This window comes from Magnolia sinica, chromosome 8 (genome assembly GCF_029962835.1).
Source record: "Magnolia sinica isolate HGM2019 chromosome 8, MsV1, whole genome shotgun sequence".
Taxonomy (NCBI): domain Eukaryota; kingdom Viridiplantae; phylum Streptophyta; class Magnoliopsida; order Magnoliales; family Magnoliaceae; genus Magnolia; species Magnolia sinica.
The window spans coordinates 3,086,372-3,102,450 of NC_080580.1; the positions used below are offsets into that span (position 1 = coordinate 3,086,372).

Genomic DNA, 16,079 nt, shown 5'->3' on the forward strand with positions numbered 1-16,079 from the left:
CTCAAATCCCAAAACCTATAACCTAAACCTAACCTTTCCCTAAACCTATAATCTAAACTCAATTCCCTAAACCTAAACATAGACCTAAACCTATAGCCTAAACTCAAATCCCTAAACCTTAACCTATAACCTAACCTAAACCTATACTTATAACCTAAAACTATTCCTAAATCCCAAAACCTATTACCTAAACCTAACCTTTACCTAAACCTATAACATAAACTCAATTTCCTAAAGCTAAACCTACACCTAATCCTAATCTCAACTCCCTAACCTAAACCTAAACCTAAACTTGAAAACCCAAACTTAAACCCAATCCCGAACCTGAACCCGATTTCCTAAACCTAAATCATAACCCATTCTCAAATCCAAAAACCTATAACCTAAACCTAAATCAAAACCAAAACTTATAACCTAAACCTGAACCCATTCTCAAATCCCAAAACCTATAACCTAAACCCGAACCCATTCTCAAATACCAAAACCTATAACCTAAACCTAAACCTTAACCTAAACCTATAACCTATAACCTAAACCAAAACCAAAACCTATAACCTAAGCCCGAACCCATTCTCAAATCCCAAAACCTATAACCTAAACCTAAACCTAAACCTATAACCTAAGCCAAAACCTATAACCTAAACTTGAACTCATTCTCAAATCCCAAAACCTTTAACCTAAACTTAAACCTTAACATAAACCTATAACATATAACCTAAATAAAAACCTATGACCTAAACCAAAACCAAAACCTATAACCTAAACCCGAATCCATTCTCAAATCTAAAAACCTATAACTTAAACCAAAACCTATAACTTAAACCAAAACTAAAACCTATAACCTAAACCTAAACCCATTCTCAAATCCCAAAACCTATAACCTAAACCTAAACCGTAACCTAATCCTATAACCTAAACTCAAATCCCTAAACCTTAACCTATAACCTAACCTAAACCTATACTTATAACCTAAAACTATTCCCAAATTCCAAAACCTATAACCTAAACCTAGCCTCTCCCTAAACCTATAACCTAAACTCAATTCCCTAAACCTAAACCTACACCTAATCCTAATCTCAACTCCCTAACCTAAACCTAAACCTAAACTTGAAAACCCAAACTTAAACCCAATCCCGAACCTGAACCCGATTTCCTATACCTAAACCATATCCCATTCTCAATTCCCTAAAGCTATAACCTATAACCTATAACCTAAACCTAAACCTAACCTAAACTTATAACCATTCCCTAAACTTTTAACTTAAACCTAAACTTAAAACCTAAATGTATTCTCAAATCCTTAAACCCAAACCTACACCTAATCCTAATCTCAACTCCTTAACCTAAACTTAAACTTGAAAACCCAAACCTAAACCCGATCCCAAACCCGAACCCGATTTTCTAAACCTAAACCTTAACCTGTAATCAAGTTCCCAAAAGCTATAACCTATAACCTAAACCTTAACCTAAACGTAAACCAAAATCTATAACCTAAACTTAATTATAACCTATAGCCTAACCTTAACCTAAACCTATAACCTAAACCTAAACCAAAACCTAAACCTATAATCATATGGTGAGACCATTTCTTTTATGTCAATTTAATTCCTCTTTGAGTTTTTTTTTTAATTCATTAAGAAAAAAAAAGTGGTTATACGTGATGCACTTCTTTCACTGTCTTTCTTTTCTCCAATGGGCATTCTAATTTATGAATGACATGACTGTTTGTAGGATGATGGAATATACGAAGCTGTTGAAATTTCAGGGTGAAGTCGAGCACATTTCTCTAATGAAGCCAAAGATTTGTATTTTCAGCATTATTGTAATTGTAACTGTAATTGATTGTAATTGTAATTAATTGAATGAAGGATTGTAATTGTAATTGAATGAATGAAGGATTGTAATTGAATGAATGAAGGATTGTAATTGAATGAATGAATGATTGTACAGGTGGTAATTGAATGAACAAATGATTTAATTTTTCAATGTACAAAATAGCTACGGATATTGACCGTAGCCACTAGTCAGACAGGTGTAGCCTTTTAAATTTTGGTATATTGTTATGGACTTTCAGCTACAAATAATATCCGTAGCTGTTTAAAGTTTTTGCTACAGATATAATTGCTATGGATTATATCTGTAGCTATTTAACATATAGCTACGGATTAAATCCGTAGCCACTAATCAGACAGGTGTAGCCTTTTAAATTTTGGCCTATTGCTACGGACTTTCAGCTACAAATAATATCCGTAGCTGTTTAAGTTTTTGCTACAGATATAATTGCTACGGATTATATCCGTAGCTATTGAATCTATGGCTACAGATTAAATCCGTAGCCATAGGTTCCAGACCTATCGTTATGGCACCTACGCCGACGGTCGTGTTACGGACTAGCTACGGACTAAATCTGTAGCCATAGGTCTATGGCTACGGATTTAATCCGTAGCCTTTGCCCCTTTTTTTGGTAGTGACGGGGATTCAAGGTTATTGTTGCAGTGGTTTATTTTATTTTGATACTTATATTTTGAAACAAACACTTGTAATTATGACCTGACAGAGCATACGTATCTCAGAGACTTATATATATATATATATATATGTATATATATGTATATATTTCTTCAGTCTTTCGCTTTCATATTTCACCTGTCCCTGGATTATGTTTGCAGTTTGGCCTAATCTACTTCATGTTTTATGCACTACTAAAGACAACATACATTCATCATTCCATATGTTGCGCATAAGTGATGTTTTGAAACTCGGGAGCTGAGTTATGCTCCACACCCGAATTTCAAGGCGTTACAAATACTGTCATGTTTTCCCCTATTCATGTTTTCAATGAAATTTCTTTCTTAAAAAAAAAAAAGGAAAAAAAAGACAAAAACAACAACCTACTTGAAGCTTAGCATTTTCCTATCTTTTCTCTTCTCTGTCTTTCCATATGATAGGGGGGCCCCATCTCTTTTTGTTGATTGGCCCTCCCCGAATGTATCTAGTTGTACAGCCTTTCTACTCCCATTTATGAATGAAATTTGATTGGAAAAAAAAAAAATACACACATGTGCCGTGTGCACTTTTAAGAGACTTGTATCCTCTACAACACTTGTTTAATTAAGCAAACAATGCACCCTATTTCAGCGGGGTCCACCCCATTCTTAATGTGACCTCGACTCCCTCCACCAGGTTCACCTTCTCATTTTTAGAGTCCAAAAATCAGCCATTATAAGATTTGCATGGCCATTCGAGGGGGGATAATGTAAAATCATGCCTCAAACCTCAAAGTTAATGCAATACGGATCACCTGAGTTTTGGATCAGCTTATTTTTGAAGTGTCTTGTCCTAGTTAGTGAGGCACACCCGAAAAAGGGACTGAACACAGTAGCAATGGTGGGTTCCACAGATACACCTATGGTTTACATCCCCTCTTGCTTGTTCCCTGTGATGTGGCCCACCTTAGTTGTGGATCAGGATCACTTTTGGGCAATGGAACTAGAATCGAGGGGTACACCTGATGTACGTGGTGAATAAGGGCACGCAGCATAGAGGTTCCGATCATAAAACAATAGTGTGAAATGAATGCACTATATAGATGCTTTAGAATCATGTAATTAAGAATGTGGTATGGGAACATTCGAGAATGAAATTTTCAGATTTGAGGCCATATATACGGCATGATGGATCATTCCCCAAACCCCCTCCGTGTGGAGAACGGATTAGGTGAGACCCTGGCCTCACCCAATTCAGACAGTGGGGCCCTTACTGTAGGGCTCATATATATTGATGTTGATTATTATATTATGTAGCAATGCTATCCATCCATTTTTTGAGATCATTTTTACTGCATTATCTCAAAAATGAAGCAGATCCAATTAAAAGGTGGACCATACCATAAGAAACAGTGGTGATTGGTCATTAATGGACCACAAAAGTTTTGGATCAAGTTGATGTTTTGTTTTTTCCCTTCATTTAGGCTTATGTGAGCTTATCAACAGATTGGATGCTAAATAAACACTAAGGAAAGGTTGAGGTGTGCCTTAAGAAGTTTTTAATAGACGCTACTTAGCGGCGGCCCACGAACCATCTATGTGGATGGGACACTGACCGTGAGGCCCACGAACCAGATGCTACTTAGCTCCCAAAAATGAAGAAGATAGAAATATCAGATGGACCACACTACAGGAATTCCTTACGGTCATTGAATTTCCACCATTAAAAACTTCCTAAGGTCTATCATAATGTTTATTTGCCATCCAAACTTTTGACACAGACCTGGGCTTTATCCAAAACTTTTATGACCCACAAATAGTTTTAATGGTCAGTGGCCACTATTTCATATGGTGTGGTCCATTAAAATTTGTACATGCTTCATCTTTGATACCTTGCCAAAAATAATCTGGTAAAAGAGAATGGACAGCATGGATATATAATGCATGCATCAAGATGGCCCCACGGTCAAGTTCCCACCCAGTCACGGTTCCCAGGGTCACAGCCAAGGTGCTTCCAGATGTTACCTGCCCTTCTACGGATGCGACTAGGCTGGAAACCTGGAACCAGCGATGTGGGTCGGACCCTGATGTGAGGTCCACTTAAATGTATTCCTTGCATATCTATGCTGTTCATCTGTTTTGCCAAATCATTTTATAGTATGTTTCTAAAAAAGAAGTAGATCCAAATCTCAGGTGGACCACACCACAAGCTTTCAATGATCATTCACCACTGTTATTTGTGGTGTTGTCCACCTCAAATTTGGATCGACCTTCATTTTTTATTTTTTTTTTCTTTTTTAGGTAAAATCGGATGGCCGGTGTAGATATGCAATACATGCATAGAGATGAACCCATGGTTCAGGATCGCAGCCAAGCCACGTTCCCTTTTATTTGGTCTTCTCTGTCTTTTGTGTCACGTGCAATCCGCGTCGAAGGGATGGAGGAAAATCATTGGAAGATGTTAGAGAGAAGGAAGGAAAGGCGTCGGTAAGAGGTCGGAGCCATCTTTCTGCCTATACGAATTATGCGCGTTTGTAAAGAAGGGTATGTAGAATAAACTAAGCTACTTAGGCCCTCTTGTTATGGGCGTTTATAAAGAAGAGTATGCAGAATAAACTAAGGGACACCAATCTTAGGTTTTGTGGAGGGGGCCCACAATGATATGTTTTCCCCATCCAACCCATTCATTAGGTGCAGATCACCCACATGAAGAGATTCCATGGAGGAGGAATGAGATATTAGATTTCATAGAGTTCAACTCCTGTTCTCACTCATGTCTAATATGAGCTTGAAGCTTCCTTTGTACTTTTTTTGTAGTGGCTCCATTCCATGACTTATTGCACAGGAAACTTCATGGTGGTTTAATTTTATTATATTCCATGCATATTCTAATATCATATATTTAATATCTTTTTGGTGTCATTTGCATAAAAAATGCCATTCAATCAAAGAAATTTTCATTTTAAAAATATCAGAATATCCAAAGCTCAAGTGGGCCACCCTGCATCAACTAAGAAGTTTTAGGTATTATTTAACATTGTTCCTTGTTTCATATCTCACTTTAGTTTTAGATTGGGTGAGTACTATTAAGTACACTACACTGGCCGGAACCATAACAGTCCTCTCCTAACCACCCGCACAGCATATAGAGTTGAACCAGATTATAGACTATAGGTTCTAGACGGACGGGGATTTCCTGCGAAAGCCTTTCCCAGAAAGTTCCTGCACTGGAAACCTAGGCGGAGCCCACCGTGATGTTTGTAAGGAATCCACTCCGTCCATCCGTTTTCTGAGCTCATTTTCGGTTATCAATCCAAAATTGAGCAGGATTCAAGACTCAAGTGGGCCGTACCAAAAGAGAAGGTGGTTGGGAAAATTCCTACAATTGAAACCTTCCTGGGGTCAATAGTGATGTTTACATGCCATCTATACCGTTCATAACCTCATTCCTACTGGGATTAACTGAAAATACAAATATTAACATGATTCGAAATTTCTGTGGCCCCACGAATATTTCAACTGTGGACGTTCAAATCTCACGTCATCAGCCACTAAAGCAATGGATCCGGTTCATTTTCTCCCTAATATCTTAAAATTAACACCAAAAACAGATGAACGGGATAGATTTCTCATAAACATCACAGTGGGTCCCACCTGGGTTCCCAGCGCAGGAACTTCCTCCGAAACGCTAGATGCCTTACAAGTTTGATGATGGTTTTGAGTATGTGGATTGGGGTCCATGGTTCAGTACTGATCCAGACCCTTGATAAAAGGGTTAGAAACATCCAATGAGAAACAATTTTGGAGCATCCCTCAATCGAAACTGGAAACCATCATTCTGGTTCAGATCAGAAACAGTAAGTTTCAATTCATGTGAACACCCATATCATTAGGTCAAGTAATAGGCTGAGTGAAAGATACCTCGTTTCAACACTGAGGTATTGGTATCGATCCCTAGCGGGGGTGGCTAACAGTGTAGTGTCAACTAACAGTGGGGTGTACTAACAAGCTAACAAAAATAAAAAAAAATTAAAAAAATCAATCCATGTGTTTACTAAATGTTTATACATTATTGTCTATGATGATGATCTGCAATTCCTCCTCCACCGATTCCTCCTCCTCCACCTTCTTGATACTGTACGTGCTCGATATATACATATAGGCACATAAATTAATGTAGCTCAAAACCGAAAATGTCCGGTAAAAATAATCTAAATGGCCCTTATCGACCGTGTCCGCGATCCAACTGGGCCCACCACTCCATTCGCTCATTCTGGTAGATGTGATGATAAGAAGTGCACTAAGGAGGCTCCCCATACCACTCACACTTTGAGAGAATGATGGCCCAAAACTCTTCATTGAATCAGGAACATGATCATAGAAGAACTCTTTAACCCCATCGCTCACCAATCCATCCATGGCCCCCAGTAGGAAAAACTGGGGAAGTAGCCAAAACACGCTCATTGGGACCATCTTGTTGGGGTCTTGCTTGATCACATCCAACCTTTTAATCTCCACCATTGAAGCACAACTGCAGCACAATATTGAGAAGAACATGCCAACACCGATCTTGATCATCGGAGGGAACCGATGTTCTAATTTGGTGGACCTTTCTATTAGTGGGATACAAAACTGAGTGACCACTAGCTTAGATGTGGATGCAAATGCTAAGAGGAATGTGAGAGGGACCGTGATCTTGTGGCCCACTTTACGGTCCATGTTGATGGCTTGCTCAAGAAAGAAGGTGGACCCCATGGCCCCAACGAGACCGTACATGAGGAAGGTGGTCCAGATGGGAAACATGCATAAGAGAAGCTTGGTTTCCTCCACTTGTGTAACTGTGCATAGCTTCCATTTATTTTCTTCTTCCTCATCAGATACTTTGATGGCAGCTTTGTCAAGGGCCCTGCGGTTGTCGTTCTATGACAGTGTAAGGCCTCAAATTCAGATAAAGAGGGAGTATATGTGGGATCTACTGTGATGTGTACGTGACATCCACTACACCCATTATTTGATCGAGATCATGTGATCAGGACGTGAGCCCTAAAATTAGGCATATCCAAAACTGATCAAGTGGGCCACTCCAGAGAGAAAGGTTGGGATTCAGATCCAAAACTCAAATGGGCCATTATTTGATCCAGCTCTGTAATGTTTGCCATCCAAACCGTTCATTAGGTGAGTTCCATGAGGATGAATGGAAATAACAAACATGAGCTAGAACCCAAATTTCGGTTGGCATATCAAGAAGGTTTCCATGGTGGGCGTTCCCGTCCACACTTTTCCCTGTGGTGTGGTCCGCTTGAGTTTTTGGTTGCCTTACTTTTGGGTTACTGTATTAAAATGAGATGACACAAATGATGGACGGAATGGATGTCACGCATACATCAAGGTGGGCCTCACGGAATCGAGTACTTGTGTGTGAGAGAGTGTGATGGAGAGACCCCAGAGCTCACAAATTGCAAGGCGTGTCCTACCAAAGAGATTTGATAATCTTTTCCACCAACATGCTAATTGTGTTGAAAATCAGTACCACTGAAACGATAGTCCTCACTATGAAGAACACCCTACTCTAAAATTAATCTGATCGGTTAACCAGGTGGGCCGAACTTCTATATTGAGTCAGACTATTGGTTGTGCGTAGATTCGACTGGCCAAGCTTATGTGATGAGTAGACTGACCTGATTTTCGTGAGAGATGATCTTCATGTTGGGCCCCAACGTTTTCATGGTACCGATGTATCACAGGATTCTCATGTTGGTGGCAAACATGGTACCTGGCACAAGTTGAACCTTCTATGGTCCATTGTTCACTTGTTGTGTCCACCTTATGTGAATCAAGCTGATTTTTGGTCCCAGGATGTTATATCAAGGGGTCCACCCGATGGACGGAGTGGATGTCACGCACTACATGGTGGGCCCCACACTGTGTACAATACATTTTTGCATCCGCTTTGCACAACAATTTATGTGGTGGTTCGAGTACCCATAGGTGGTGAAATTCCACCAGCGTGAGTGTGTGTGTGCGTGTGTTAAAAATAAATAAATAAATAAATAAATAAATAATTTATGTGGTGGATTCTAGGCCCAAATAAAGAGAGATTCCTTTCTATGCAAAATGTGGTATTTCAAGGCGGCCGGTTTCTCTACAACGTTTATAAAACTCGCTTAAATACAACGTTGGGTTCAGGTTCCACCTTGACGTGTACATAAAATCCAATCCGTCTACTATGTGCACCCCCTTATTTTATCCTTGGATGTCAAGAATCAGGTGGTCTAAACTCACATAGGCCACACCACGTAGAATCATTTATAACTCTTTTAAAAATATGTAGTGTTGCCAACCTGAGTCTTCTGATCTGGAAGTATGAACATTCTGAATGGATTGGATGGCATGTAAAAATCACGATGGACCCCACAATCTGGCTGGAAGTTTTTAATGGTGTACCAAATCTCAACTGTTCCATGTGGTCGGACCCATCTGTTTTCTGGACCGAGCTGGTTTGTGGGATATAAGAAGATTAGATGCCGGTCCTACGTCAGTCGGGCCAATAAACCGCACCGTATCTAAGGATATTCTACAAACGTTGTAGTAGAACCGGCCTCATTTCTAAGGCCTCATGCGGCGTTGGCGTACCCAAATAAACGGATAGGAATTCGTTTTGCCTCTGTCGGAACTTAGGATCCAGCGTCTGTCGCAGCCCACAAGGGCCCCACATTCTCATTATCCTCTTGCAACCGTCCATCTTGTAGACTCTATGCTGCAAGAGCTACTGTGAGAAAACTATGCTGAACGGATGATCAAAACAATCGATATCTAGTTGAGCTTAGAATTCAACTCCAAAAATCGAAGGGTAGGATCATGAACGAAATGGTATTATGGGCCAATAGCTTATCCCTGGTAACAAAGGGAATATAAACGGCTCAAATCATCGCACCATCTCAGACTTTGGGCCCCACTGGGCAGCGACAAATGACGGATACTTAATTGCGACAGAGCAAAACAAACTCAGTACATAAATCATGAAATAGCAATAATTGAGAGAGAGAGAGAGAGAGAGAGAGAGAGAGAGAGAGAGAGAGAGAGAGAGCACCTCAGGTAATCAGTGCGTTGCAACAGCTGCTCACCATCAAGCGGTTCAGATTTCTCGTAGAGCTGGCCATCCACTGGGAAATCCGCGTCTCTCTTCAGCGCGGCGGCTACCAACACTCGCACAACGCGTGTTAGGAGGCTTCCACCCGGCTTCTCAATGATATAGCAAGGGGTCCCACCTACAAACACACCCAACGCGGCCAACATCACAGCCGTTGAAACCAGGCCAGCTGTAACCCAATTCTGTTCATCTTGAACAAGGACAGCTAGAAACAAGCCCACACCCATGCCTAAGAAGGTGCTCGTGTACCACCATGCTTTTGTGCGAGCGTTTATCACCTTCTCTTCTTTGTTGTCGTGTGGCCCAATCTGATTAGATCCAAGGGCTTTCAGTGAGGAATTCTGGCCACCCTGGCCCATTGATATTAGTATCAATGCCGCGTAGAAAACCAAGCTTTCTGCTGCCCCCTTTGTAGGCACTCGAGATGCTGCAAGTGTGAAAAGGTCCAGTCCCTGGAAGTGGATCCATAATGTTAGAGCAAAGGTAGACGTGGGAGATCCATCCAAAGTTACTCCTATTACCTTACCTTTTGTTTCAATGTGTAGAGAAGGAGAGAGAAAAGAATCTAATCTTTTCATATCAAATAGAGAATTAGGGTTAGGGTTTGTCCCTTTCCCTCCCTATACATTCAATAAAGGTAATGTAAGGACCACACACACATATTAACGGTACTCAAAATTTAACTTGACCCAACCATGTGATTGGAAAATGAGTGGTCCTAATGGGTCAGGCAGGTCAACCCCATAACAAAGCTTTTACTACATGGGCCAAGAACCAGCCCTACATGACTCATTTAAAATAAGCCCAACCCTGACCTAACCCGACCCACCCATTTAATTCTAACGGGGTTGGACTCGATTGACATTACCAGACCCCGCATGACCCAAATGGTGATGAAGGGAAAAGGGATGCTGAGCCCAGGCCCATCGGTCATTGGTATCTTTATGTCTCATCTATCTAATGAGTTCGTTTTGGGGTTTTGGGCTGGGTTAGCTTAGACCATCTTCCCCAACCCATTGATAACTTATATGGGTGGGCTGGGTGATGCAGGGATGGGCGTGATGAGGTCAAGCACAGTCTTCCTCAGGGGATGATTACTCCTAATTCATGGAGTTTCTCTAGATTCCTCACAGAGATTCCTTGAATTCACGAGGAGAGATAGAAATTAAAAATAATTTTTAAATTAATTGATAAAAAAATGAGTTTACAATCCCTTAAATATTGATATGAATCCCAGGAAGAAGTTTCAGAATCAAACTACAACTCAAACTCCCTAAAATCGTGACTTACTATTTATAAACGGTCATGATTTCCACTAGACCTCATGATTTTCAGCCAAAAATAGTAAGTGTCCTATTTGGCTTAACCGTGTTATTCTGCTAATTTTTCTAAGCACTTTTCATGTTGGACAGATCTCCTAAAACTCAATGGATGAAAAGTTATGATCAAACTAAAACTTACTATAAATCGTAAAAACATAATTAAAAAGGACTTTCAATCGTCAATCTGATGGAATTTCACAAATTTGGCATGGGCAACTTGACATAGTAGGGTTGGTTGGCTAAAGTTGCTTCTCCTAGCCCAAAATCATATATGGTACGTCAAATAATTTATTTCAATTTGCGAGATATATCTATTTTAAGATTCTGATAGTCAAGATCACTTTCACCTACGATCGGGCCTTCTCTGGTCCATCTTGGCCATGAAATTGTTCACGACTTGCTCTACATCACTGGGTCAAGTGTGATTGAACCAAACCCGATGACCCATTTACTTAAATGGACCACATTTGTTATCCTAAGCTCAGGCCACTTCCCATTTAGTTTGGCCTAAGCCACCTTGTATGCAAGTTGGCGAATCCAACCCATTGCCGGCAGTAGTCTGGTCATCAGGTTGGCCACGCATATGAACCGTTGGTATTATTTTCTTTCCACTATTTGGTTAGCTAATTGGCCCACCTGATGACTTCTACTTACTTTTCATGCCACAAAGCCATACACACTGGGCCCACAGAGAGAGAGAGAGAGAGAGAGAGAGAGAGAGAGAGAGGGAGCGCTAAGTGGCCTTTGGATTCCTGGCACACGAGTTAATTACACGCCATTCCTCACAGTACTAGTGTGGTGATGGTTGGATGGAAGACCAAATGGGCCACATTACCATCAGTGCAATTTCTATTTAAATACTCTATCATTGAATTCGTAGCCAAGAAAATGGATTCAATAAAACAAGAACTTACAATAATAAAGAGAGCCGTGGAAAAAAGAACCATGCTGTAATGGCCCAGATAAGCGTCGGTGAGAAAAGCGCCGGCCACCTCCATCAAGCTTGTCACTCCCACCTGCATATTTAAGGTTGTAGCTGCATACGAGAGTTTCTCCTGCCGAACATTCCTTAAGAAATCCATCAAGCTCCCTACCATCGCATTGTCCGCCACCGTGCTACTAAAAACTACACCTGAAGCCATACATGCAATGCACAATATCTGAGCCAGGTTTTTAAAAAAATGCCGTAGTCCCGCAGACTATCGTACCGGATCCGTTAACGGTAAACTAACAAACAGCATCGATGGGCGGGAAAGGACCAGAGACAGCGGAGGCGGATTGCGTGGTGTGCTGCACACAACCGATCGACATAGATAGTGTGTTGACGTCACAAGTTCTGTGGGAGGCACCATGACGTATGCGTTATATCCACACTGTCCATACATTTTGTGACGTCACTTTAGGGCATGACACCAAAAAATGATTCAGATCCAAAGCTCAAGTGGACCACACCACAGAAAGAAGTGGATATTAAACGTCTAAAATTGAAAACTTCTTTAGGGCCACATAAGTTTTAGATCAAGCTGATATTTGTATTTTACCTTCATCCTGATCTGTGTGACCTTATGAACAGGTTGGATGCAAAATAAACATCATGGTGTGCCCTAGAAAGGTTTCAATGGTGGGCATCACTATCCCTCATTCTTTCTGTGGTGTGGTCCTTTTGTTTTCTTCGATCTGCCTCATTTTTGGGCTCATGCCCTAAAATGATCTTTCAAAATCTGTCTATGATCGATTGTAGGTGATCAGGTAAGCTCTCATTGAGAAAATGGGTGCTGCTAAAATCTGCTTCTTTGAAAAGCTCTACCATCTACAAATGATCTTAGTAGACTATCAATATCCATGTCTGTATTTTACAGGACAGAAATGTGGACTTACAAATGTTTTTGAGTTACAGTCATCGCAATACAATATAAGCGTATCTGGGCATCATAGAATATTATCACCCATGAAGGTTTCCATTGGAAATATTATTACCTATAATGAAAAAGGCAGAACCCCATCCACTAAAGTACTTTGGAACATCGACCGCCATTCCTCAGGCTCTCTTGAATCCTACACAGGCAGAAAGATGGATATCATATTGGTCATGGATTTTTAACAAAGGTGTGCGTTTGGTGGCACCAAATATCATAAGTTTCATGATATTCAGTACCAAAATAGACTAATTAATACCGAAATCTCATGACATTCGGTGCAACCAAACAAAGGGTAGAAGACTGAATACATGAATAATCAACTTTCAGATGAAAAAACATACAATAGATTTCTTCTTCTTCTTCGTCTTTCTTCTTTCTTCTTTCTTCTTTCTAGGTCTTATTCTTCTTCTTAAACTCCTTGAGCTTGAAAGATATAAGAATTGAAAGGAAGTTACTTAGATGTAGTTCTAGAAGAGAAATCGCCTTCGTGGAAGCTGGTGGTGTCATTGCCGTTCGAAAATCTGACTTCCTTCAGTAACACGGAAGCATGGTATTGAAGTAGAGCATTTGGCATTTGCTAGAGCAATACACTTTCCTTGAAATCTCTCACACCTTTCGACAACAATTCTATCTACGAACTACAAGATCCGGTGATAGTTCACCACCATTTTCTGAGTCGTGTTTCTCATCTGTCGGTCTAATGGCATACATGCATGCCCATCTAGAATATCCAAAATAGACACTCCTCTGGATGTACCATGGCCCAAAAGGTTGCATTGATTAAACTATCCCCGACACCTAATTGGTGGTTACCAGATGGATGGTTTTAAATAAAATAATCAACACTTCAGATTTATATCAAGTGAAATCAAATTGTTAATATCATACCATAGGTATCAGTTTTGGGCCATGCTGCATCTGCAGAGTATAAACACGACAAATTAGATAGATGGTGGTGAACTATCACCGTAATCTCGCCCATAGATTATCCAATCATCGAATGTAAAGATGACGTTTATAAGGGACACGTGGCACGCTTAGATAGAGTCCATGTTACCGTCCACGTCTCGACGCGGATTTCCTGTGCACGAATGACGCGCATTTCCTGCAAAAGCCTTTTGCATGAAGTTCCTGCGCATGGATGCTGAGTGGGGCCCACTGATATGTTTTTGTGAATTCCACCACGTCCATCCGTTTTGATAGCTCATTTTAGGACGTCCGACAAGAAAAGGGGTGTATCCAACACTTGAATGCGCCACACGAGAGGAAATAGTGGGAATTCAGTGAGAACCGTTGAAGCATTTTTATGGCCATAAAAGTTCTGTATCAGGCTATATTTTTGGGTTTTTCACTTTATCCCATTTGGAATGACCTTATAAACGGTTTGGATAGCATATAAACATCAAGGTGGAGCCCAGGAAGGTTTCAATGGTGGGAATTTCTTTTCCCAATTTTCCATCTCGTGTGACCAACTTGAGTTTTGTATACACCTTATTTTTGGTCTCACGCCCTAAAATTAGCTCACAAAACAAATGGACGGAATGAATTTCTTACATACATTGCAGTGGGCCCCACCCAGCACCCTTGCGCAGGAACTTCCTGAAAGGCTTTCGCAGGAAATCCGCGTCCCTTCCTAACGGTTCTCCTGGAAATTACTACGATTAATGGAGTTACAGAGGATGTCGTTGTAAACACAACAAGCATTCACACCACCGTTTTCCGTGCATTTCCTTCCGAAGGAAAACTTGAGAAAGACAGCCTAATCTGATTGGCTCACTCAAAAGTGGGACCCATCTAAGAAGGCTGCTGGAGTTTATATGGGCCCACTCCAGATGCGCACTTGATGACCAATCACCCCGAAATGGGATTGCTTCTTCCCAAGTGGCCATGCTTTCAAAATCATAGAAAACTACAAGCAGCAGGGAGTTGATAGAGTGAAATAAAAGTTAATGGATAGGATCGTCCCATAGTTTTGAATTTTAAAACATAAGTCATCCATCCATGGTCCCAGTAGATGGATGGCCCGATCAGTGCATTATCCTGCCACATGTACTGGGAAGAGATAGCTCCACCATATTCCAAATCTTCCAGCTCTACCCTATCATCTTACCCAGCTGTAAAACCGGCTACAGGAGGTGCACACGCATTGTATAGTCCTTGAATAGTTCCTTTTTATCCTGTTAATTCGACCCTAACCATTAGAAAATGTACTTGAATGTAAACCGTTGATTATTTTATGATTTTATCTGCCCATAGATCAACGGTTAGGATTATTTGTGGAAAAATGAACTTTGCTGTTTCCCATGGGTGTAGTCATAGCAGGAACCAGCTAATGAACAGTTCCAATTCATGCACCTGGCCAAACGAGCGTACATATCAAATACGCTTCAGTAGTCCGCGGGCTACCTCTCTTTTCTTAACACTGCTGTGACTTGTCTTCATAAGAAACGAGTCACATCAGGTGGGAACGAGTACAAGACCATTGTGGACAGGTGGTCAAATGTTTTATCACCGTCCATATATTTCGAAAGCGGACGCTAAGAGTACTGTGTAAACTCTGTGGGGTGCACTGTGATTTATATATTTTATCCACTCCTTCCATCCATTTTATCATATAATTTTAAGGCTTCAGACCAGAAAAAGAAGGATATCAAAATTTCAAATGGACAACACCACGGGAAACAGTATGAATTCAACGTCTACCGTTGAAAAGTTCCTAAGGGCCACAGAAGTTTTGGATCAAGCTTACGTTTGTGTTTTTCATTCACCCATATTTTTGCGATCTTATGAACAGTTTGGATGACAAATAAAAATCACTGTGGGGGCCTAGCAAGGTTTCAAGGGGTGGAAATAATTATTCCCACTGTTTCCTGTGGCAACTTAACCAACCTAATTTTCAGCAAACTATAAAAAGCCATTGACCATAAATGTTATGAACGGTCCAATTCCAACATGCGTACCACGTGGTTGTGTATGATTTAATATCCTACTCTGACTTGAGACATCAGCAACCCTTTTTCAAACACCTCACCATACAGAGTTAAACCAGATTATAGGTTCTGGGTACCTAAGCAGACAACAGGTTGATGATAGTTTCGATTTGGTGCATGTAGAGCCTATGGTTCAGTGATCCAGACCCTTGATCAAAGGGTTAAGACCATCCAATCAAGAACAATTTTGCCGCATCCCCCAGTTGATACTG

General features: G+C 40.6%; 1 protein-coding gene across 1 annotated transcript; it reads right to left on the reverse strand.

Annotated features, from left to right (window-relative positions):
- Positions 1–6,548: 6,548 nt before the first annotated feature.
- Positions 6,549–12,269, reverse strand: LOC131253786 (protein NRT1/ PTR FAMILY 5.6-like). The gene is made up of 4 exons (XM_058254924.1): positions 12,191–12,269; positions 11,903–12,090; positions 9,577–10,256; positions 6,549–7,392 (listed from the first exon to the last, which is right to left on the reverse strand). Exons 1-4 carry the CDS (start codon positions 12,267–12,269, stop codon positions 6,549–6,551), a joined length of 1,791 nt encoding a protein of 596 aa, XP_058110907.1.
- Positions 12,270–16,079: the final 3,810 nt, after the last annotated feature.